At 48.9% G+C, this 24,226-nt stretch overlaps 4 protein-coding genes across 8 annotated transcripts in view; 1 reads left to right on the top strand and 3 right to left on the bottom strand.

The window, feature by feature from the left end:
- Positions 1-49: 49 nt before the first annotated feature.
- LOC121432792 (translation initiation factor eIF-2B subunit delta) lies at positions 50-5,523 on the bottom strand. Of its 4 annotated transcripts, none has more exons than XM_041630932.1 (13): positions 5,406-5,523; positions 4,997-5,040; positions 4,563-4,698; positions 4,082-4,291; positions 3,635-3,717; positions 3,395-3,486; positions 3,058-3,172; positions 2,796-2,872; positions 2,586-2,688; positions 2,121-2,248; positions 1,824-2,001; positions 379-559; positions 50-290 (listed from the first exon to the last, which is right to left on the bottom strand). In XM_041630932.1, exons 1-13 carry the CDS (start codon positions 5,434-5,436, stop codon positions 91-93), a joined length of 1,578 nt encoding a protein of 525 aa, XP_041486866.1. In that variant the 5' UTR covers positions 5,437-5,523; the 3' UTR covers positions 50-90. The 4 variants fall into 4 exon arrangements, with proteins under 4 accessions (XP_041486866.1, XP_041486868.1, XP_041486864.1 ...); XM_041630934.1 differs by having other exon boundaries at positions 4,082-4,288; XM_041630930.1 differs by lacking the exon at positions 5,406-5,523 and having other exon boundaries at positions 4,997-5,146.
- Positions 5,524-5,683: 160 nt separating this feature from the next.
- Positions 5,684-11,399, top strand: LOC121432908 (sorting nexin-17). The gene is made up of 15 exons (XM_041631090.1): positions 5,684-5,878; positions 6,272-6,346; positions 7,206-7,323; positions 8,092-8,156; positions 8,418-8,528; positions 8,624-8,714; positions 8,863-8,950; positions 9,183-9,252; positions 9,497-9,589; positions 9,674-9,877; positions 10,143-10,268; positions 10,386-10,463; positions 10,608-10,682; positions 10,769-10,810; positions 10,896-11,399. The coding sequence occupies exons 1-15, from the start codon at positions 5,816-5,818 to the stop codon at positions 11,007-11,009; spliced, it is 1,413 nt and encodes a 470-aa protein (XP_041487024.1). The 5' UTR covers positions 5,684-5,815; the 3' UTR covers positions 11,010-11,399.
- A 45-nt stretch (positions 11,400-11,444) lies between these two features.
- Positions 11,445-15,044, bottom strand: LOC121432907 (zinc finger protein 513). Of its 2 annotated transcripts, XM_041631089.1 has the most exons (4): positions 14,739-15,044; positions 14,334-14,489; positions 12,728-13,315; positions 11,446-12,633 (listed from the first exon to the last, which is right to left on the bottom strand). In XM_041631089.1, exons 1-4 carry the CDS (start codon positions 14,791-14,793, stop codon positions 11,807-11,809), a joined length of 1,626 nt encoding a protein of 541 aa, XP_041487023.1. In that variant the 5' UTR covers positions 14,794-15,044; the 3' UTR covers positions 11,446-11,806. The 2 variants fall into 2 exon arrangements, with proteins under 2 accessions (XP_041487022.1, XP_041487023.1); XM_041631088.1 differs by lacking the exon at positions 14,739-15,044 and having other exon boundaries at positions 11,445-12,633; positions 14,334-14,712.
- A 376-nt stretch (positions 15,045-15,420) lies between these two features.
- LOC121433100 (protein phosphatase 1G) overlaps positions 15,421-24,226 on the bottom strand; it is a 29,523-nt gene continuing 20,717 nt past the window's right edge. Inside the window, exons 2-10 of the mRNA XM_041631359.1 lie at positions 21,194-21,263; positions 20,832-20,917; positions 20,368-20,500; positions 18,949-19,364; positions 17,959-18,105; positions 17,287-17,521; positions 16,872-17,001; positions 16,524-16,626; positions 15,421-16,032 (exon numbers count right to left, since the gene is read on the bottom strand). Of these exons, the coding sequence (XP_041487293.1) occupies positions 15,829-16,032; positions 16,524-16,626; positions 16,872-17,001; positions 17,287-17,521; positions 17,959-18,105; positions 18,949-19,364; positions 20,368-20,500; positions 20,832-20,917; positions 21,194-21,263 (1,524 nt within the window). The 3' untranslated portion in view covers positions 15,421-15,828. The remainder of the gene's footprint in view (positions 16,033-16,523; positions 16,627-16,871; positions 17,002-17,286; positions 17,522-17,958; positions 18,106-18,948; positions 19,365-20,367; positions 20,501-20,831; positions 20,918-21,193; positions 21,264-24,226) is intronic.

Below are 24,226 nucleotides of genomic sequence, written 5' to 3'. Positions count from 1 at the left end.
TTGCAGGGCCAGAGGTAGAGATGCTCAAAGAAATACAAAGCCAGTAGAGTTATGGCGATCGGGTAAGTTTTTATTGGCCCTTGCTCCCTTTCACTGGTCACTGCTCTTGACTCGAAGGACAACAGGCACAGAGCTACAAGGGATCATGCCCAGTTCTGTGATCACCAGATCCACGAGCTCAGGGGGAGTCACGTCATAGACCAGATTCAATAACCGGAGCGATGGATGGTTCTGCCAGTTCGCCAAGACCGCCTGTTCTCCCCGCTTACACTGTAGATCATCGGGGTCATCTGCCATGAAGAGAAGTGGCACGGTTTAACTTTCCCTCCCCCTCAAGGCTTCTCCGGTCCCTGAAAACCTCAGTTCTACTCTACTCACCTAGCTCGTTAGAGACAAAGGCATCAGTCTGCACACGTTCACAGAACTTGTATGTTTCACAGCAGACCAGTACTGGAACATTATGTGCTCGAGCTACGAGGGCCAACTGTGCTGTCCCTACCCGAGACATCACAGATCCATTGGCCAGGAGTGCGTGAGCTCCCAATAGCACCTTGGAAACCTGTTTGTTTTAGACAATGAGGAAAGGGAAGAAAAAAATGTCATGTTCTATCAGTATATAACAAGGTCCCCTGCTACTGTGCAGAGCAGCAGCACTAAGCAACAAACCATGTTGGCTGCTCTTAGAGAACACCCTGCCATCTTGTATCATCCCAGAACAGGGAAACTGCCCTGTTCATTTTAGTGGCTACTATATTAATAGGATTTCTTCTAATAACTAGACTGTGCTGTTGCATGGAGCAGTTGAATTTTTCTTTTATCTATCTATCATCTATCTATCTACTTATTATTTATGCAGTGTTTTGCCTGCGCACCAGAAGAGGGCACCAGATCTCATTACAGATGGTTGTGAGCCACGATGTGGTTGCTGGGAATTGAACTCAGGACCTCTGGAAGCGGAGCCAGTGCTCTTAACCTCTGGGCCATCTCTCCAGCTCCCTCTCCCCTACTTTTTTTTGGTTTTTCAAGGCAGGGTTTCTCTGTGTAGTCCTGGCTGTTCTGGAACTCTGTAGACCAGGCTGGTCTTGAACTCAGATCTACCTGCTTCTGCCTCCCAAGTGCTGAGATTACCAGGTTATATAGGGCAGCTAGTTGCTTTTTTCTATTAAGGATAAAAGATGTTGGGTTTGGTGGTTTATACCTTCAATCCCAGTACTCGGGAGGCAAAGGCAAGCAGAGCTCTGAGTCCAGGCCAGCCAGGACTACATAATGAGACCCTGTCTCCAAAATAAATAAATAGGTTATATGAGAAACCCTGTCTCAAGAAAACAATAATTATAATAATATAACAAGGCCATAATAATAAAAAGGCAAGGGAGGCAGAGGCAGGTGGATCTCTGTGAGTTCGAGGCCAGCCTGGTCTACAAGAGCTAGTTCCAGGACAGGAACCCAGGAACCAAAGCTACAGAGAAACCCTGTCTTGAAAAATCAAAAAAAATAAAAAATAAATAAAAAAAAATAAAAAGGCAAGGGCTATGAGATGGCTCAATGGGTGAAGTCATTGCCGACCCTGACCATCTGAGTTCTATCCTCAGGATGTAAATGGTGGAAAGAAAACTGACTCTTCCAAAAGGTGTTCTCTGACTCCACATGGAGCCAGAGCATTCTGCCTTTGTCAACCCCCACCCTCACATCCTTCACTCCCCTACTCCTTCACAATGAATAATAAATAAATGTAAAAAAAAAAAAAAGAATAAAAGATTATGCCTGTATTACTACATTCTTTCCCTTTATCCTCAAAGTTCCTTTTTTGTGAGAACCCTCACCTCTGGGAGCACATAGGAGGCTGCAGGAATCAGCAGGTAGGAAGTTGGGACCCCAGCACGGACAAGAGAACGGAGCATGTGCCTTCCCTCAAGTCGGGGCCGGCTGTCCACCACCACCACTCGAAACTGCTTACCCTCAACCCATGCTTCCTGAAGAATCCGTGACACTAGAGAGGAGCTAGATATGGAGGAGAAAAGTGTGACTAACTGGTGGCCAGCCTGTTTGCAAAGGCAAGGGGCAGGCATTTCTCTTGACCGTTCCCCTCCCCAGTTTTCTCAGTCAGGTGTTGACCATACCATCCATATACCAGGATCACGTCCCCATTACTGATCTTCTTAGAAGCAAATCGTGAAATTGCCTGAGCTGCAAGCACGATCTTCTCTTGCATATACCGATCGATGGCTTCTCTAAGTTCTGACTTGGCCTAAGTGTCAAGAGAGCATGGTGGCACACACCTTTGATCCCATTGCTCAGGAAGCAGAAGGATCCCTGAGTCTGAGCCAACTTGGTCTATATAACAAGATCCAGGACACAATCGAGACTACATAGACTATCTCAAAGCAAAAATCATGCCATATGCTTGAATAAATACATAACAATGGGCCTGAACTGGGCCCCAATATGCCAAGAGCGCAAGTCACTTCCCTAGGCAGTGACTAGGGTCATGTGGCATGCTAACACATGTCTTTTGAGAGTTTGGAATGTGCTGTTTATCCTAACCACAGGCACATGCCTTTCCCGTTCCCAGAACCCTTCATCACCTCCTCTTCCCGCTTGGAGCTGCTCATGCCAGTGATTTCCTTGTTAAGGAACTTGATGGCGTTGCACATGCTTGCCGACAGGGGGCGGCACTGGGCCAGGAAGCTGCAACAACAATACCTCAAGTTTGTGCAACTGGTTAGGACTTAAAGAGAACAGCAGGATGAAAATAATGATGGGCATAAATAAAGGCCCTGCACGGCTGTGCTCACCTGATGTAGGGTTTTAGTTTATTTACAAGATCCCTGGAGAGTTCCTCACTGGGAGGTGTTGTGTAATCCTGAATCACCTAAAGAATACACACTCAGATCAGCAAAATGCCCCCTAACGAAGGTCTCTGAAACGGGGCAGAGGCAAGCTTCATTAGGAAAGTGTTCAGCGTGTGAGTTGTTACTTCTCTGCCCCAGAGATGACTTTGGGGAGACATGCTGGGTAGTCCTGCAGAGTCAGGCAGAGACAGAGAACAGGACATACCTGCTGCAAGGCGTGGAGGAGTGCAATGCACCGGGCATTGGAGCCACTGATGAGGCCCTGGGAGTACTGCAGACCGAGTCGCACCATGGCTGGGTGGATCACAGAGGATGGGACGCTGATGGGATGGTGGTGTCACATACTTTTTAAGGGAACTTGAGTGCCTCTTGCCCCATGCCCCTGATGAGAAGGAACCCTCTTCACTAGTACAGACTCCCCGATTCTTGTAGATTCACCCTGAGTTGTACCCCCCCCCCCCACGTCATCTCTAATTTCCAGCTACTTTTAACACTGGGTTCCTCAACCTCCTAGACTTAGAACAATTTCCCTAAGATCCTACCTCATGTACTGGGTCAAGGAGTTTTGTCTGCTGTACTGGGGTAGGTGGGAGAAGAGACTGACTTTGGATCCATAATCCTTTCGTGTAGGAACCTTGACAAAACCAAAGGAATGTGACCAATAGTTCAGAGTTCAAAACTTCCGGGACAGAGCTGGAAAGAAAGTAAACTCACTTCTTTGACCCCACTGCTCAGGGTGTTTCCAGCCCTTTACTTTGCTAGGGTACTTTGGCACTCCCTACCTGCTGTCTCTCTGGCTTTCTAGTAAGCCTCCTTGGAGGTGAGGGGTCGTTGACCTGGGTGGGCTCCGGGAGGCGCTTCACACCTGGAAGTTAATGGAATGTTTTTTTTGTTTTTGTTTTATTTTATTTTTGGTTTTTTGAGACGGGGTTTCTCTGTGTAACAGTCCTGACTGTCCTGGAACTCACTCTGTAGACCAGGCTGGGCTTGAACTGAGATCTGCCAGCCCCAGGATCCCAAGTGCTGTAGTTAAAGGTGTGAGCCACCACTGCCTGGCCTTGACATGTGTTTTTAGTGCATATGGGACAGCAGGAAATTAATAAGTTGGGAAGATGGAGCAGGAAGAGTCAACAGAAAAAGTTCAAACTCTGTCTCCTAAGGTAAGAACGGGAGTCCATGCTGGCACAAGAAGTTGGAGAAATTGGAGTTTTAACAAGAAAAGAAGATACCTGCTGAGGCTTCTCCAGCTGTACTGGGGCAGGCCTGAGGAGGGGGCCCTTCTTGTTCCCCTTTCCTTGCCTGTTTCAGGGCCCGCTCTGCCTCCTGCTTGGCTCTCCTTTCAGCACGAAGTTCGGCCTTACTCCGGCCAGCTGGAACTTTCTCCCCAGCAGTGCCTCCCGACTGACTACCGGGTCCTGGGAGTTCTCTGGTTGGGTCTACTAAAGACAGGAAGAAGTCCAAGCTTAAGGATGGTCTCTGTCCCAACCAATGTTCTCCCCATCCCTCTCCCCGCCACCACCTTTTTTTTTTTTTTTGTCACTTTATATATCACTGGCTGGCCTGGAATTCACTGTGTAGACTAGGCTGGCCTCATTTGTCTCTGCCTCCCACATAATCTCTTCTGTACTTGCTCAGATCAACTTTGTTCTGTCTTCCCCACCAAATCCCTCAACCAGTGTCCTACCCCAGGTCTTTAAAGAGTCGCCGCACCTTGCCGCTGAGCTGCAGATACGGTAGAGCCAGCGTCTTGGTCTGCCCCCTTTTCCTCCTTCCGCTTCTTCTTCTGCTGTTTCTTTTCTTTCCGAAGCTGAAGCTTCTCTTCTTGGGTCATCTCCCGCCCCGCTGCCTGAGACATAGACACAGTAACTGCTCTTCCCCAGGCAATGCCAAAGGTGTATCAACACTACTGGATGCGTACTAGATTCCCACAAGGTTAAGTCCCTAATCCTTTCTGACTTCTGTTACAAGTCTATATCTCATACGGAGAGAAACTTCTTCAGAGCCATAGTTACATACTGTTAAACTCTGTAAAAATCTGGTTCTACTGAGAAATGAACTGAAAAGGGACGGGAGACGGGGCTGAAAGGTGACACAGCTTTCTATGCAGCGCTTGACAGGCGACTTGGGAGGTCTCCCTCACTTACCCCTGGCCGAGGAGAAAGTTCTGTTTTCATCTCGGATCTGGACTCTGCATCAGAAAACAGGGCACAAAGTGAGCCAGAGAGGCTCCGGGAGGGCTTGGGGAGACTTGTCGGCGCAGTAGGCTGCTGGGTTGGCATGACCACAGCTCGGGGGCCCGGCGCCAGGCGCTCCGGGTTCCGCGTGGGGACGCACTGCGCGGCAGGATCAAAGGACGGGCGGGGGAGGAAAAGGGTCAGTCACCCTTCTGGGAACAGCCGGCAAGCAGCACCGAGCTGCGCCCTAGGTCATATAAACCAGTCCGGGGATGCGCAGAAACTGGGAGGCAAGGCCCAAAGGCACTCAGGGCTCCGCACCAGCGACCAGACGCTCATCTGCCCCTGTACCAGTTGGTGCATCCAGCCTTTCACTTACCTTCGCGAACGGCCACCGCCACCGCAGCCATGACTGTCGGTCCTAGGCTCCTCCCGCCGAGGTCACTCAAACTACAGCGCCACCTGGGTTACAGGCTCCTCTGCCGCCTCCGGCGGAGTTAATCCCCAGAGGACTACAACTTCCGGCGTGCACTGGGTCCCGCCCCGGACTACGGGTCGTGGTGAGGACCATAGGACTTTGGGCTACCAATTAGGATAGTCTTTGGCCTTCGACTACAGCTCCCAGCATGCCGAGGTGGTTGCTCGCAGAGCCTACGTCCTACAGCCTTCCCACCTCGGAGTTCAGGCCCCCCAAAATGGCGAGCTGAGCTGCGGAGACTCGCTGAGTGGCGGAGGCGAGCGACCAGAGCCGCTACGGCCCTGGTAGTCCGGAGCTCTGCCTTAGGGAACATGCACTTTTCCATTCCTGAAACCGAGTCCCGCAGCGGGGACAGCGGCGGCTCCGCCTACGTGGTGAGGAGCTGCTAGAGCTGGGCCGGGGCGGGGATAACGGGCCGGAGCCCTCGGAGCGGCCTCCAGCCTTCGAACCTCCCTGGAAGCCATCTCACGTCTCAGCTTCGTACAGAAGTCATCCCAAGCTCCAATAGGTTCTTTGGGCGATTCCTTTCCCCGGCCAGGCCGCGACTGGTGGTGGGCATTACTGTCATCTCCGGGAGGGAGACTGCCGCACAAGCGCCCGAATTTCCCCTGCACTGGGCCTTCTGCTTGGAACCTGGCCCCGGGGGGAAGAGAAAACAGGCCACGTCCTGGGAAGTTTCGGCACGTTGCGCAGACGGCCAGACTTCTGGGGGCAAGAGGTGATTCGGACTTCGACCCTGAGCTGTTTGCCTGCTTTTGTGTCCTCAGGCCTATAACATTCACGTGAATGGAGTCCTGCACTGTCGGGTGCGCTACAGCCAGCTCCTGGGGCTGCACGAGCAGGTGGGAGGAGAACCCCTATCTAGATGCAGCTTCAAGCCCTTCCATACTCATGGACATTAGTTCCCTTTCACTGCATTCACCTTTAACCCCTGCCACAGTGGAAGGTGTGTCTTGTTAGCATGACATTCGGGGGACCTCCCTAAGCAAGTTGTCCCACAGTACCTGCTCCTCCCTATAATCACGCCCACCTTCCTTCTTTTCTGAACTGCTTTTTCATCCTTTGCCCTGCATGAAAAAAAAAAAAAAGCCAAAACGAAGCCAATTAGCCCAAGCACGTTCCTTCTGTCACTCCAACCTAGAACTTTGAAATTCGTTTCCCTCCTTACTGCAAACCGTTCACTGATTCCTTTGCTCGTTCTAGGCTTCTTTCATGTGTAACTGTTCGGATAGTCTTGTATCTGTGATACAATGTTTCCATTCCTCACGGTACTCGGTAGACAGCCCTCGTTCTACTGACAGCTAGTTGTCAGTCCTGAGCAAGTTACCTAATTTCTCCAAATGAAAACTAGTCAATTAGCAAAGTCCCTTCCATACACTGTGTGAGTATACTGTGACTTTATTTGTGCGCATGGATGTTCCCTGTAAATGTTGTCTACTTCCTGTGAGGGTTCAGTAAACAGTCTTGTTAGAGACATCGAAGGGGCTCCTGGACCATGAAAACCCACCCTACAGTGTGGAGGTGCTTATACATATTAATATATCTAAGAATTTATACCCAGGATCCATGAGATCCTGACTCTTCCAAAGTCATCTTTCCTCAGATGACCGCTTGGAGAGGAGAACTCAGGACTTGGCGAGTCTCAATTGCCACTTATCCGCTTACGTGAAGAATTTTCTCTTTCTCTCTCTCTCCACATAGCTTCGGAAGGAGTATGGGGCCAATGTGCTTCCTGCGTTCCCCCCAAAGAAGCTTTTCTCTCTGACGCCTGCAGAGGTAGAACAGAGGCGAGAGCAGTTAGAGAAATACATGCAAGCTGGTGAGTGGATGGATGAGCTCGAGGACCCTGGGAAGAGAGTAAGTCAGGTGGCTCTGTCATAGTTAGAAAGCCTCCTGTCTGATGTTCCCTAATTAGTAAAGTGCCCTCACGGATTTGAAACTCCAGACTAGTAAAGCAACCTGGAATTACTAGTAGAATACTAGCTGTTTTTTTTTTTTTTTTTTTTTTTTTTTTGGTTTTTCGAGACAGGGTTTCTCTGTGGCTTTGGAGCCTGTCCTGGAACTAGCTCTGTAGACCAGGCTGGTCTCGAACTCACAGAGATCCGCCTGCCTCTGCCTCCCGAGTGCTGGGATTAAAGGCGTGCGCCACCATCGCCCGGCCTACTAGCTGTTTTTTTGAAGACAGGGTTTCTCCGTATAGCTTTGGCTGTCCTCAAACTCAGAGACATCTGCCTGCCTCTGTTTCCCAAATGCTGGAATTACAGGCGTGTGCCACCACCGCCTGCCTGGCTGTAACACTAGTTTTAGGAGTACTTTAGATGGGCGGGGAGAACTTTGTATCAGATATGCTTTAGGTTAACGTCATTGTTATTTCCCTAGTTCTGTAGACTAGACTCAACTAGATGGCAGCCAAGGGTAGGGCACGTGAAGAATTTATACAAACTGTGTGTGAGGTGAGGCCAGATGGGGGATATGGCAGGCCACCATCAGCCCAGGAAATGGGGTTGGGGTACTTACGAAGAAGAGGACTTGGGGAAGCCAAGAGTGAGTCCTAAGTTACTATGATATCATTCTCTTGACCCCACAGTTCGGCAAGACCCATTGCTTGGGAGCAGTGAGACCTTTAATAGTTTTCTACGTCGGGCCCAACAGGTAACCCCTATTTAAGAGAAAGACCTGATGGGGGACCATGTCATTTTAATTACAAGGTTATTATCTGGCATTCAAAAGAAGTTTTTTGATTTGTTTTGTTTTTTTTAATGGAACAAAGCTTCTGTTGCACCACTGAAATTCAGAAGTCCAGTCTGAGTTTAAGAACCACACCAGCGGGGTTAGGAAGTTAGGGTGCATCTAAGCAGGACCCTAGGCCTACACTAATAAGGTAGTGCCTCCCGTCCTTGTCTGTCCATACAGGAGACACAGCAAGTCCCCACAGAGGAGGTTTCCTTGGAAGTACTTCTCAGCAATGGACAGAAAGTTCTGGTCAATGTGTTAACGTCTGACCAGACTGAAGATGTCCTGGAGGTGAGATGCATGTTTAGTGCAGCCCCTCTGCCCACTGAGCACCAAGTCCTGCACTGGAACTAGCCGGTTGGATAAGCTGTACTTCCTGTTCCCAGGCTGTGGCTGCAAAGCTGGATCTTCCGGATGACTTGATCGGGTATTTTAGTCTCTTCCTTGTTCGAGAAAAAGAGGATGGAGCCTTTTCTTGTGAGTGTCTCTGGCCCTTACCGCTTGAGCACTGCTTGTGGCAGTGAGTTCCGTCTGCCTCTTGTCAGAAGGGAACATTTCCTCAAAGCACTTCCATTGGTTTCCTTTCCTCTTTAGTCTGACCACACTTTTCTTTTTTAATCCACAGTTGTACGGAAGCTGCAGGAGTTTGAGCTGCCTTATGTATCTGTCACCAGTCTTCGGAGTCACGAGTACAAGATTGTGCTAAGAAAGAGGTCAGGGCCCGGGCCTGGGTTGGATTGCTGGCCACATGCTGAGGGGGGCTTCATCTGGCCAAGGGAGTAATGCTGGATGTTTTACCCACACCTCCCATCCTCCTTCCAGTGTACTACAGTGAATTAGCCCATAGTTGCAATTACTTCTGTTTTCCCATTTCCATCCTGCCTTTGCCTTACCCCCTTACCCCAGTGTAGCCCCCTTACTCCTTTCCACCCCTTGGCCTCACAGTTACTGGGACTCTGCCTATGACGACGATGTCATGGAGAACCGGGTTGGCCTGAACCTGCTTTATGCTCAGGTGAGCCTAGAGCTACGTCAGAACCCTTGCCCTGAAATGACTATGGTACTCCATTTTCCCAAGAAAACTCCTTCCATGTCTTTGGTCCCCATTCACGGGGAAGTTCGTTGAACATGATCAGAGCTCCTAGCACACTCCGCCTCTCTGAACTGATAAAAATCAGGGTCTCACGCAGGTGCTTCTCAACTCATGTTGATTACTGCATTGAAGCTCCAGCCTCATTCATTGTCTCCGCTGTATGTAGACGGTGTCCGATATTGAGCATGGGTGGATCCTGGTCACCAAAGAGCAGCACCGGCAGCTCAAATCTCTGCAAGACAAAGTCTCCAAGAAGGAGGTGAGCTTTTTGCCCTGTCTCCCCTGAACAGCCAAGTCTGCGCTACCCCCTCGTGACTAAGCACGCTCGGTGACCATCTTTCAGTTCTTACGACTGGCGCAAACCCTGAGGCACTATGGCTACCTGCGCTTTGATGCCTGTGTGGCTGACTTTCCAGAGAAGGACTGCCCTGTGGTAGTCAGCGCAGGCAACAGTGAGCTCAGTCTCCAGCTGCGACTGCCTGGCCAGCAACTCCGTGAAGGCTCTTTCCGGGTTACCCGCATGCGATGCTGGCGGGTCACCTCCTCTGTAAGTTGAGTTTTGTTTCTGTTTTTGAGACAACTTCTAGTCATGTCCCTATTACTGACCTGGAACTATGTAGGCCAGTTATCCTTGAACTCATGATCCTCCTGCCTTTTCAAGGCTTAGGATTAGCACACCTGACTTTCTTCTGTGACTTGGGATGAGAGGGAAGGCCTTCTGAGATGGGACCTGGCAAGCCTTGCGATCCCAGGCTGCAGAGGTCCACAACTTGACCACAATGAAATCAGCCCGAGTCCTATTCTTCTTTTAGGTGCCACTCCCCAGTGGAAGCACGAGCAGTCCTAGCCGGGGTCGGGGTGAGGTGCGTCTGGAACTGGCTTTCGAATACCTCATGAGCAAGGACCGGCTACAGTGGGTCACCATCACCAGCCCACAGGTGTGAGCCCATAGGTCCCTAAGTCTAAGCTTCCAGGACTCCTTGTGAATGGGAGCCTTTGTTAGGAGATCTGGCTAGGGATAGTATCTCTAATCAGGCTGAGCTTCTTCCCCTCAGGCTATTATGATGAGCATCTGCTTGCAGTCCATGGTGGACGAGCTGATGGTGAAGAAGTCCGGGGGCAGTATCAGGAAGGTAAATGGCACCAGAGGCCAAGCAGTTGTGTGGCCGTGCTCTCCTGTTGAGTTCTGGGAATGAGGTTTCTCTTGGGAGGAAGGGGAAGAGGCTGGGCTCTGAGGAGGTTTATGCCCTTTAGCAACATTTTGGATCTGTCCTTAGATGCTGCGTCGGCGAGTAGGGGGTACCCTGAAACGTTCAGACAGCCAGCAAGCAGTGAAGTCTCCACCATTGCTCGTAAGTTAATGTCCATCAGTGCCTTGGCTCCTAGCCCTGCCTTCCCATCCGTTCCTAAACCTAACTGATCTGCCTCCTCTTCCCAGGAGTCACCAGACGCCAGTCGGGAATCCATGGTCAAACTCTCAGTGAGTTACTGGGTTGGTGAGGTTGACTGCAAGGGGCTGGCACACAGGCTGCTGCCCTCTGACCCTCCTCCCACCTCTGTTACAGAGTAAGCTGAGTGCCGTGAGCTTGCGGGGAATTGGCAGTCCCAGCACAGATGCCAGTGCCAGTGCCATCCATGGCAATTTCGCCTTCGAGGGCATTGGAGATGAGGATCTGTAATCTCAGCTGCCTGGATGTCTGCCCTCTACCCCAGAGGAAATTTACACAAACTTGCCCTGTGCCTATGCTCCCAAATTAGGGGAGTCTTTTCCTACTCCCTTCCTACTTTTTTTTTTCCTTTTGGCCAGGGGCCTCCTAACCTACCTTCCTTTTCCTGGGCTGGCTACACAAAAGATCACTCTTTTTCAGAGCTGGCTCTTTATGCCAAATTAGCATTTAGTATTTTGCACAAAGTCCAAGGGACCAGGACTGCTTGCCTTGGGGAGGAGATAGTGCTCCCCATGGGCTGTCTCTGGCTTTTTAGGGCCAGGCCATGGGCAAAGGGTGGGCAGAGGTCTGTGAATGGTCTGACCAACTCCCCATCATTAAACTCAGCCTGACTGCTGCCTACCTCTGGTTCCCTCACTAAGGGTAAGGCCTGTGTGCCATTGCCAATTCAGCATAGACATGGCTTTGTTAGTGTTTCCTTTATTATAAAGCACTGAAATAAGTTAAAACAGGTGAGAGGCTGGGCAGTCCCCAACCAATTCATATCCATGGCCCCTGGGAACAGTGACAGTGAATCCAAGGTCCTAATCACTGAGCTCATTAAATTAAGTACATGAGCCAAGACCAGGCCCCCTGGTCCATATGGCCCCCTGCTCATTTGATTGAGGCTAATCCATATAGCGCCTAGGTTACTCTGTGTGGAGCCCCTGGCCAGCGGGGGAGGAAGGGGAAGGTGGTTTCTAGTCCATTTGTATAAAATGCAGGAGAGTCAGGGCTAATTCCTAGGACCCCAGGTAAAAGAACCTAGTTCAAGGTGAGTCTGTATGGAGAGCCCTGCTACCAGTAGCACCCAGGGCTGCCGGCCCCCGAGTGCTCATAACAGAGGGTGGGCTATGAGGTGGGGCCCAGCCCTCGGGGGCAGAGAGACCAGGTCCTCCTGCCCCACCATGGCCATGCACTTTCTGATGGCGCTTGTAGTTGTCCCAGTGGCCTGTGGTGTAGGCGCAGGTGGCACAGCGGAAGGGCTTCTCGCCCGTATGGCGCAGCATATGACGTTTGAGGTTCATACTCTGGTTGCAGCTGTAGTTGCAGAGGCTACACCGAAAAGGTTTGTCACCAGAGTGAATGCGACCATGACGCTTGAGGTTGGCCAGGTTTCCACAGGCGTACGGACAGAGGGGGCACTTGTAGGGCTTCTCTCCTGTGTGGACACGCTGGTGCCGTTTCAGGTTATCCAGATGAGCAGAGGCATAGGGACAGCGGGCACAGCGGAAGGGTTTCTCACCACTGTGGGTCTTCATGTGCCGAGCCAGGTGGTTGGGATAGTGAGTGGCAAAAGGGCAGAGACTACAGGCGAAGCCTTTGTCACTGGGGCCCTGGGGTCCCCCACTGGCACCCCCTCCAGCCTCTCCTCGCATGCAACGCCCACACATGGCAGTTCCCAACCTGCTGCCCTCACCCTCCTCCAGTTCTTGTCCACAACCCCGGCATGTCCAAGGGAACAGCAGCTCTGGCAGTGGTTCTGATCCAGTTCCACACAAACCCTCCCCTTCACCCCGTAGCTGCCCACAGTCTGGTAGGTAGCTGGTACCACCTGGTGGCACATGGAGGCTCAAGTCTGGAAGGAGCAGAGCATCTGTGGGAACAATGAGACATGGGCTATGACTCCAAGTATCCATCTTACTACCCACCCACGCCCCACGCCCCAGGATCTCTGCTGGTCTGCTTACCTTCAGATCGCCGGGGCATTGTCCCCTCCTGCTCTGTGGGACTGGGAGGCCGGGTTGGTCGTGGAGCACAGCATCGGAAGCCACAGGTCGGGCAGGGAGGAGTGGGAGGCCCCGTGTGGGTGCGCTGATGCCGCCTCAGGTTGCCCAGGCTGCTGCAGGCAAAGGGGCAGTGGGGACAGCGGTAGGGCTTCTCGCCAGTATGGGTGCGGGTATGTCGTGTCAGGTTGACGAGCTGGGCTGAGGCGTAGGGGCAGCGGCCACAGCGGAACGGCTTCTCCCCGCTGTGTGTCTGCATGTGCCGCTTCAGGTGGCTCGAGTAGTGGGACACGAAGGCGCAGAGGCGGCATGAGTACAGAAGCCGTGGGGGCAGCGGGGGCCCCCCACCCGGCCCTCCTGCCCCACAACACGGCCCCTCACCTGTCGGCCCCCCACACAGCTGGCAGGCTGGGCCTGGCCTCTCACCCCTGGCCTCCCCTGGACCCCTGGCTGGTTCTTCAACTTCACTCTCCGCACTTAGTGCCCGGCCGCCCCCAGACTCGTCGTCACTCAGCCCATAGGGAAGTCGAGGTCTGGCCCCCTGAGAGTCTCCTGGTGAGACAGAAATAAGGGGGAGGAAAAAAACACCAAAAAAACAACATGGTTTGGAAGTCTAAGTTCCAAATTGTCATTTCTCCCTTATGGCCGCACTTAGCAGCCCCACCCTTCATTTTATAAAAACAAAACCTTTTAGATCTCTCCCAGGAATTTGTTTCCCTATAGAGACCTCAGAACACTCCATCTATCTACCTCTTTGAGCCTAATTACTGACAATAAGGTTGACCCCCACACACCGTTTCTGCTAAATGGAAAAGATCAAGGACTTGAAGAAGGTACAGGCTGACAGCATTAATTCTTGAGATAAAGTAAAAATACAAAAGTCCCTGAGCCCCTTTTAGTAAGCACAGCTGACAATAAAATGAAACCCATCTCAAGGCGGGACAATTTGGAGCAAGTGGAAACAATGTAATGCAAATTACATTGTTTTTCGAGACAGGGTTTCTCTGTAGCTTTGGACCCTGTCCTGGAACTAGCTCTTGTAGACCAGGCTGGCCTCGAACTCCCAGAGATTCGCCTGCCTCTGCCTCCCGAGTGCTGGGATTAAAGGCGTATTCCACTGCTGCCTGGCTAGTAGACTCTTTTATATGGGGGTTCGTTCACTCCCCGTCTTAAAAATATTTGGGGAAGAAAAGAGTGGAAATGGCAACCTTTTAGTACAAAGGATCTGCCGCTACAGGTCAAAGACTAGCTTATTTACAGAAGTCCCTTCCAGGCATCTCCTGAGGAGTACATACAAGGAATGGGGCGAGGGGCAAGGTTATTAAAAGGGCACTAACTCTGACCATGGTCACTCATCTTTGTATTCATGACACTCAACCCGGACCCAGAACTTCGCCGCAGCAAAATGCTGCTGCTGAGGGACCCTCAAGCAAACCAAGTAATTAAGTGGGAAACCAAGCCATTCCTACACTGTAGCAGGAAGTGGTGTCTTGGTCACTGACGCTGACTTCTAAAAGACTTGAGTCACCACTAATAGCCACTAATCCTTAACCACGACCCCTAAACACACCTTCGGAGTCTCTCTCAAAACCCATGAGCTGGTCGTTGTGGCCGTCACCTTCCTCCTCTTCCTCTTCCTCCTCAAACTCCAGATCTTGGCCTAGTAGCAAATCACTCTCCAACACCAGGGCCCCAGGTCCTTCATCGAAGGAATCTTCAGTATCCACTAAAGAGAGGACGGAGTTTGTGGACTCTCCCTCCCAAGCCGTGCTCATAATCCGAACCAGGGAGCCAGCCATTGTAAACTGCACTTCCCATACTCGCTGACCCTCTCAGGTTCCCTTAATACTTTGGAGGTAGATGTGAGGCCATATCATCCGACCCAAAACCTCAGGAGTCCCTCTCCACCCAGACCTGAGCCCACTCTACTGACCCCACCCCTGTTCCTCCCCGCTCAAGGCCCCTGACCCCTGACCTTTGACCCCCTCGCATTTCACGGGCTGCGGGTGGCTTTGCTTCCTCCGGGGCATCGTGACCGGCTCCAGCCCGACGCGCCTCCGGCCCGAGGCCGCCCGGCCCCGCCCCTCCCAGTTCGGCCCAGTCGCCGACCCTCGCTTTCAGGGTCCAGGAGCCGCCCCCATACACCAGTGCGGGCCCTGGGCAGCCCCCGGCCCTGGCCCCGGAGCCAAGCTCAGGTCGCTCCCGCCGCCGCCGCCGCTTCCATTCATGGAGCCCCCTATCCCCCTCCGGAGACCAGCTGGTACCTCCGTACCCACTTCCGCTTCCGCCGCCGCACAGCCGCACGGGACGCGTAGTTCGTGGGATGCACAACGGGAACGCGGACGCCGCGTGACCGGGAAGTGATTGTGATGCTCTGCTAGCGGACCAATTGGAGGCTGCAGGAGTAAACCGACCAGCCAGCCAGGCAGAAGGTGCCCAGCCCCCTCTGCGTACGAAACTAGGAAGTTGCACCTGAGAGTGAGAGGTGCCCGGGCTGCCTCCAACAGGCAGGCTTAGCTCCTGCTTCCCACTCTCTGCCCCCTGCCAAACGCGCGGGATTGACTCGCAGGCACACACCAAGAGCTCCCCATGTGCTCCCCCGTGTGACCCAGTTTGGGGCCAAGGTAGGAGAGTAAAAAAGGACACTGTGGGCACGATTAGGTTTTGTTTGGCCTTTAGTCTGAAAAAGTGTTGCTCGAAAGTGTACAACAGAGAGCGGGTGCAAGCGGCTAGGGGTCACAGAGCCGCCAATAAAAAAGAATGTCCTTAAATAAAGTGTTCACAGAGTAAAAATCAGAACTACTAGTCCTTCCCTCCAACACAACAGAGCACAGGCACAGAACCGACCGTCGATGAGCCCAAGTAAAGATGAGGCTGAAGAGGACAGCAGAGGCTCCCAGGCTGCCGCGTGGAGGGAGAGCCCTCTTTGGAATGGGCTGAGGAAAGCCACCCAGCTCCCCCTGCACACCTCATAACCACTGCTAAGGCTAAAAGAAAAAGACAAAACTCAGTCTTGGGTCCAAGGGCTCAGAGAACAGTCCTGGTGGGCAGGGTCAGGACAACTGCTAGTCCCGCTTGGCCTTCTTCTTGTCACTGTTGCCATTCTCTTCAGCTCCCTCGGCGGAGAGAGCCTCCCCGAGTTTCCTCTTGCCACACTCTGGCTGGAGCTCTGCTGTATTTCGGGGCTTGAAGCAAATGATGATGCATGTCATGTTGTCACATCCTGTACCGTCCCCAGAAGTGTCTGGTGCCAGGCACTGATCCAGCAGCTACAAAAAGGTTGAGGCAGTTTAGCACAAGGTTTGAACCCTTTCCTGGGAACCTAGAGCACCACAGGAAGGCCTGGCCTTGCTGACACAGAAGGGAAGGAATGGGCAGCAGGTATTATGAAACTGACACTTGTGAACTTTTGATCCCTAAGGTTACATCAGGGACACGACGAAAGATGCAACTTTTTAATCAAGGTCTTCTAGTGTCTGTGGGTGATTAAAACCACTCCCAGCCTTAAGTCTCAGCTCAGAGAGAAAAAAGTTGTGGCTGTGGGGCTGGAGAGGTGGCTCAGCGGTTAAGAGCACTGACTGCTCTCCCAGAGGTCCTGAGTTCAATTCCCAGCAACCATATAGTGGCTCACAACCATCTGTAATAAGATCTGGTGCCCTCTTCTGGCCTGCAGGCAGAATACTGTATACATAATAAATAAAATCTTAAAAAAAAAAAAAAGTTGTGGCTGTGTAGTATCCTCCTCTAACTTCAGACTCACCTCTTCCACAATGGAGGACAATAACCGAAGTTCCCCATTTTCATCACGTTGGCTGATCTTTGATTGAATAAAGTCTACAACCTCCTGGCTGCTCATCACGTTCCTGGGGTCAAAAAAATGACAGACAGAATTCTTAGTCCCACCAAGGCAGAGCAAAGAGTCATGTAGGCAGCAGTACTGATGCAGGCCAATGTTAACACCTGAAAAAATGTTCCTCAGCTCTGCCTTAGGCTTCTGTGACTTTAATTCACTGAGAAGCTGACCTTGAAGCTACTGCCCCCCTACTGTAGCTCCAAGCCTTAAAGTAAGGTTGCAGAAGGGCATTTAAGGGTATTCACCAGTGCTCACCAGATGCCATCGCAAGCAATGACCATGAATTCATGGTCATCAGTGAGAGTCAGCACCTTGATGTCAGGAAGGGCAGAAATCATCTGTTCCTCAGGTGGCAAGTTTTTGTTCCTCTTGTAGAAATGGTCTCCTGAAAGGTAAGAATGGCTAGCAGTTTGAACGCTTCCCAGACATACATTAGAGGCAGGTCCATGACTTAGTGGAATAAAGAACTAAGTTCTAGCTGCTATCAGAACAGACCTCATCTGCCTTTTTTTTTTTTAAACATCCAGGACAGTGAGAACTATAACTTCACTATTTCACAAAGATATTTTCGATTATTCGATTATTCTGAATGGCACAGGGCTTAGAATGTTAGGTAATCTGGGACAGAGGGCAAGACCCCAAGATTTCCTTATAGCTTCTTAGTTCTTACCAATGGCCCTGGAGAGGTTGAGGCCTCCATTGACACGCCCATCCATCGTGACCTTGCCACCAGCATTCTTGATGCGTGCCAGCTCCACTTCATCTTCCGGTTTATGGTCGTAAGACATATCTAAAGCTTTGCCAGCTTCCGACACCACACAGCGAGAGTCTCCTGCATTGGCCACAATCAACTGCTTCCCCCGTATCAGAGCCACCACTGCTGTTGTGCCGCTGTCAGAACCAGGCTTAGGAGGAAGAAAGGGAGCCTTGTGGGAGTGTCTAGGCACGAGCACACTCCTCACCAATCATCTATACTAAAGAGCTGACCAGAGACAGCATGTTTCCTTGCCATCTTAAAAGCAATTCTATCCAGATTTCTCTTGTAGTTCCCATTGTAGAATTAATACTCCTATATTAAAGACTAAAATATTGCCAGGGGTGGTGGTGCAAGTCTTTAATCCCAGCACTCAGAAGGCAGAGGCAGGTGAATCTCTGGGAGTTCGAGGCCAGCCTGGTCTACAGAGTGAGTTTCAGGGCAGGCTCCAAAGTTACAGAGAAACCCTGTCTCGAAAAACAAAAACAAGACTAAAATAGCAAGGGGATATACTTCTTAAAATCAAATCAGGAGATTTACACTTGTTTCTTGTTCTTTCCAAAATCAACAGTTCCCGCCTCCACACACCTCTTCTTTGCCTTCCATTCCAGGTACCATCATCTCTTCTTCTTCCTCCTCCTCTTCATCATCCTCTTCAGCCTCCTCAGTATCATCCTCATCTTCCTCGTTCTCTGCCTCCTCACTGCTGTAGCCATCCTCTTCCTCACTGCATTCCTACCAGGAAGATTCCAAGATACTGAGACTGGGATACTAAGATACCCCCCACTCTGCCCCTCTTCCTCAACATAGACTCAAAAGATATAACCAATGTTGTCATGAAAATTTGGGGCAGCAGAGAGACTAGGATAAGCATGATAAATTGACATTTTGAACTGGGCACAGATGTCATCAGCAAAACAAGTCCTGGGGAAGATCAAAGCAGCCAGTCAGAATACCTTCCAGAGAATAAATTGTTGGGAAAAGGAGACACCTAAATACCCAAACTAATAAAAACTGCCTTCCTATTCTCTCTCTAGGAGACAGATCCTGAAAGGCCAGAAATAAAGCACTTTATTGCCAGCGAACTGGCTCTGGGTAAAGCCTAGTGACCTAAGTTCAGTCTTCAGAACTCACATGGCAGGAGAAAGCTAACCCTCTCAAGTTGTCCTCTAACTTCTAAGAGCATACCCTGGCACTCAGGTACACACATGTACACAACACAAAATTAAATAAATGTTCATTTTTAAATCTTAATTTATTCTTCTGAATTTTAAATCAACAAAAGAAAAGGGGGTTAAAGGTCCAAGACAATGCACTCAAAGGCAGCTTAGAATGCAGCGAGTCTTGGGAAATGAAGAGGGTAAATTAGGTCCTGGCTGGCAAGCCTGATAAGCTGATATTGAACCCCAGGACTTACATGAGAGAAGCAGAGAACTGACTCACACAAGTTATATATCCTCTGACCTCAACAGACAAGCATGAAAACACACATACATGCAAAATATAGTACAAACTTGACAAGAGTTGAGGCTAGGGATGGCATTACACAGCCCTCACTGCAGCTTCACCGGCCCTTACCTCACTGTCATCCTCTTCCTCCTCCGCCTCATCGGATTCATCCTCACTGTCCTCAAAGAACTTGGACTTAGCAACTCGAGGCAGCTTGTCAGAGGCTGAAGAGCAGGAAGGTCCAGCCTCACCAGTAGCAGTACCAGGCTCACCAATTTGGCCTGCCTCAGTCTCATGTTCCGAGTTAGAGGAAAGGCCTGTGTGACCTTTGGCTGTGGGGCCATTTTCCTGGGAAGGAGTTTCCCTAGATGGGTCCTCAGGTCCAGCCTCCCCATTGAGGCCCTGAGGCCCTGGTTCGTCGCCTGTCCCAGTTCCAGATTTGGCGTGGGTAGGTCCCTTCTGACAGTTCTGCCCGTATCGTGTCAGCAACTCTTCAATAGTCATGGTAGCCTCTTCATGCAGCAGTGCAGCCTCCTCATTGTCCACTGCAGGGAAGAGGCTAAATCAACGCCCCCAGCCCAGACTCCTCACAGGCTATCAGTCCCATTAACTAGTTCAACACCTCCTGTGATGTGACGATGCACTTCCCGATTACCTCCCACTTATGAGGCTCCACTCACTAATCAAGTCTCACTGTCTCCTCAATAGTCTTCTTCTGGTCTTTCTTAGTCCGAGGAACACCAGTTTATTTCCCTATTGTACCTCTCATTTGTACTGTTAACTTGAAACCTTTACACTGAGGACACAGATAGCTCATATATTAGTTTGGAAGGATTAAGTTGTAATATCTGGCTATCAAGGCTAATAACCGCCCCAGCCTTGAAAAAAAAACATATATAATATATAACATAGGTGTATATATAACATATATATATATATATGAACCAGGAAAACCACATCAAAATAACAAAACACGATATATGCAAAAATGCTTAGAGCTATGCACTAGACAAAGATTGATTCTCTTTGCTACAGCAACATATAATATAGAATACCATATAGGGTTCTTTTTTTTTTTTTTTTTTTTTGGTTTTTCGAGACAAGGTTTCTCTGTGGTTTTGGAGCCTGTCCTGGAACTAGCTCTTGTAGACCAGGCTGGTCTCGAACTCACAGAGGTCCAACTGCCTCTGCCTCCCGAGTGCTGGGATTAAAGGCGTGTGCCACCACCGCCCGGGCATATAGGGTTCTTCTTTTTTTTTTTTTTAAATATTTATTTATTTATTATGTATACAGCATTCCTTCCATGTATGCGTGCAGGCCAGAAGAGGGCACCAGACCCCATTACAGATGGTTGTGAGCCACCATATGGTTGCTGGGAATTGAACTCAGGACCTTTGGAAGAGCAGCCAGTGCTCTTAACCTCTGAGCCATCTCTCCAGCCCCCGCATATAGGGTTCTTAATGTGAAAATTCTCCTGGTCCTTAGGAAGACATCCTTTATTAGAACGGATAATAAGCTGTTTATTTCTCTCTAACAGGATGCACTCACCATCATCTTCATCTGCTACTTTTTCTTTATCATCCTCGTCTTCTGTGGGTCTCCCTGCAATCTGTGCCAGTTCCTTAATGACTTCCTCTGTGGTCAATTTGGCATCAATAGCCAAGAAGGCATCTTCTAAAGCCTGAATTTAAGTAAGGTAGTGTAAGACAAAAGTAGTGGGTACAAATGAACTACCTAATATACACATTCACAAGCACACAGTTGGGATGCAAATTCAGGAGTGATCAATCCCACTAAGATACACACAAATAGAGAAAATGGTTTAGAGACCCGCGGATAAGGTAATTCTGAAAATATCCAACTGGGAAGAAGCTTGTTTTGAACATAGGACTCTGAGGAAAAAATGCTATAGATAATCAATAGCTAGAGAGCAAAGAGAAGCCAAAGGTTAGAAAATGAGGGAGAACCCTCCAAGAATTAAGGTGGAAAATTAACAGTGTAGAAAGACAGACCTTCTGTAGCTTGCCTTCCTTGTAGGCCTTCTGATCTTTGATAATATCAGGAAGATATTTGGCACAGTACAAGGCAACTTCCTCACCTAAAAGAAAGGTTTTATTAACAAAACAACGCTGCCCACATGCAAGGACACAGGTGATAAACACCTTAACATACCTGAGACCTAGCTGTAGAACAATGAGAAAGTCTGACCCGGACAACAGATTTCAATATCATTTCTCTGAGGAGTATATTAACATATCCCTTGAGTTTTCCTTACCTATTATATTTAGTTCAAGCCTGGAAAGTAAAAGAACAAAAGCATCCCTTCTCTTGCCCGTTAAAGTCTAGGGTTACCAATAAGATCTGCTAAAGTTACCTCCATGTCCATCGTAGACAGAAAACATGGCTGTCTCGTTGTCCAGCTCAGGAATACAGTTATGAGCATCCTAGAAGAAGAAAGAACATAATCAGCATGTCTCAAGTTTAAAGCCATTTCTCCTATATTTCAGGCCACAAGGTGCTTCCCGATCTTCACAGCACAATCCTTCTCTGGCTGGGCAAACATGGATTAGAAATGAGAAAGTTAGATAGGTTGATAAAAATATAGGAGAGGAAGGCAAAGAAGGGAACAAAAGGAATAAGAAAAGCAGATTCGCCAGACGGTGGTGCACACCTTTAATCCCAGCACTTGGGAGGCAGAGGAAGGTGGATCTTGGTGAGTTCGAAGCCAGCCTGGTCTACAAGAGCTAGTTCCAGGAGAGGCTTCAAAGCCACAGAGAAACCCTGTCTTGAAAAACAAAACAAAACAAACACAAGCAAAAAAAAAACAAAGAAAGAAAAGCATACTCAGATCATCACCTCTGTAATATAGCATTTTCCCTAGATCTTTTTTTTTTTTTTTTTTTTGGTTTTTCGAGACAGGGTTTCTCTGTGGCTTTGGAGCCTGTCCTGGAACTAGCTCTGTAGACCAGGCTGGTCTAGAACTCACAGAGATCTGCCTGCCTCTGCCTCCCGAGTGCTGGGATTAAAGGCGTGCGCCACCACGCCCGGCTTTTCTCTAGATCTTGATCCAGAGAAGAATATTTGGTTACTGGATGTTTAGTAAATGTAGGTCTGACCCTTCCAAGCTATAGAATCGAAATACAGGCTCTTTACAGTTACTTTGGGTCCATGTGATGGCTCAGAGAGTAAACATGCTTGCTGCCAAGCCTATATACTTGAATTTGAGCACCAGGACCCACAGGCATGGTAGAAGGAAAATAACCAATTCCCAGAAGTTGTCTTTTGACCACACATGCTATCACAGCTTGGGAATACCCTCCCTCCAAACTAAACAATACAGGAGATTTAAACAATAAAGTTACAGCCTCCTATACACAAATTATAGACAGGCCAAGAGAAAAAAATCAGAGGAACATTACCCTTCACAATAGCCACAAATATAAATATCTTGGGGTAACTCTAGCCAAACAAGTAAAAGACCTGTATGACAAAAACTTTAAGTCTCTTAAGAAAGAAACTGAAGAAGACATCAGAAAATAGAAAGATCTTCTATGTTCTTGGACAGGTAGGGTCGACATAACAAAAATGGCAATCTTACCAAACGCAATCTACAGATTCAATGCAATCCCCATCAAAATCCCAACATAATTCTTCACAGACCTTGAAAAAACATTACTCAATGTCACATGGAAAAACAAAAAAACCCATAATAGCTAAAGCAATCCTGTACAATAAAGGAACTTCTGGAGGCATCACTATCCCTGACCTCAAGCTCTACTATAGAGCTATAGTAATAAAAAACAGCTTGGTATTGGTACAAAAACATACAGGTGAACAATGCAATTGAAGTGAAGTCCCTGACATTAATACATGCACATATGAACAACTGGTTTTTGACAAAGTCAAAATGATAAAATGGAAAAAGGAAAACATCTTTAACAAATGGTGCTGGCATTTGACTGGATGTTAACATGTAGAAGATTGCAAATAGATCCATATCTATTGCCTTGCAGAAAACTCAAGTCCAAGTGGCTCAAGGACCTCAACATAAAGCATATTTAACAAGTGGTGCTGGCATAACTGGATATCAACATGTAGAAAAATGAATAGACCCATATCTATCACCATGCACAAAACTCAAGTCCAAATGGATGAAAGACCTCAACATAAAACCAGCCACACTTCCTAAATATAACCCCAATAGCACAGACACTGAGAGAAACAATTAATAAATGGGACCTCCTGAAACTGAGAAGCTTCTGTAAAGCAAAGGACACAGTTAACAAAACAAAATGGCAGCCTACAGAATGGGAAAAGATCTTCACCAACCCCACATCAGACAGAGGGCTAATCTCCAAAATATACAAAGAATTCAAGAAATTGGTCATCAAAAGAACAAATAATCCAATAAAAAAGGGGGTACAGACCTAAACAGAAAACTCTCAACAGAGGAATCTAAAATGGCTGAAAGACACTTAAGGAAATGTTCAACATCCTTAGTCATCAGAGAAATGCAAATCAAAACAACTCTGAGATTCCATCTTACACCTGTAAGAATGGCCAAGATCAAAAACACTGACGACAACTTATGCAGGAGAGGCTGTGGGGAAAGGGAACACTTCTGCACTGCTGGTGGGAATGCAAGCTGGCACAACCCCTTTGGATGTCAGTGTGGTGATTTCTCAGAAAATTAGGAGACAGCCTTCCTCAAGACCCAGCAATACCACTTTTGGCTATATACCAAAAGGTATATACTAAAGCTTCCTTACAGATACTCTCTTCAAACAGAAGGGATAAATGCTAATAAGCACTGTTAGTGGTTACTTACCTTGCGTGAGTTAATTTTTTTGGGGGGAGGGGGTTCGAGACAGCGTCTCTGTGTAGCCCTGGCTGTTCTGGAACTCACTCTATAGACCAGGCTGTCCTCAAACTCAGACATCCACCTGCCTCTGCCTCCCGAGTACTGGGATTAAAGGTGTGCGTCACCACCGCCTGTCAGATGAGTTAATTTCAATCATATTTCTCCTTCCTCTTTCAGACATCAGCATTTTAAAATTTTATCAATACTGAAAAATCTGAATGTAGTAATTCTTTTATTGGAGCTGAACTAAAACTATGGCATAGTTCTTGGCTAAGAAAATAAAACATAAGGTAGGGAAGAAAGACATCGAAAAAAGAATTTCTCCCTTTCATGTCACCAATACAAAGGTCCTAGAAACAAATAGCATATCTATGGTCATCATCAACTGCAGTGCCTTTTTTGTCTCATCTCCAGGACTTAGTTAAGTACCACAGAGCAAAGGTCACATTCTCCCTCTTCCACGACTCCCCTATGGGTCACAATAGCTAGTCTTCCCCTAAGCCAGTGTTTATCTTCCTAGACTTTCCTACTCTCTTCTTATCATGT

This window comes from Microtus oregoni, unplaced genomic scaffold (assembly GCF_018167655.1).
Source record: "Microtus oregoni isolate MIOR12 unplaced genomic scaffold, Mior012 000036F_ref0000092, whole genome shotgun sequence".
Taxonomy (NCBI): domain Eukaryota; kingdom Metazoa; phylum Chordata; class Mammalia; order Rodentia; family Cricetidae; genus Microtus; species Microtus oregoni.
The sequence above is the reverse complement of the archived record's forward strand: the minus strand, read 5'-3'. Positions and strand labels throughout refer to the sequence as shown.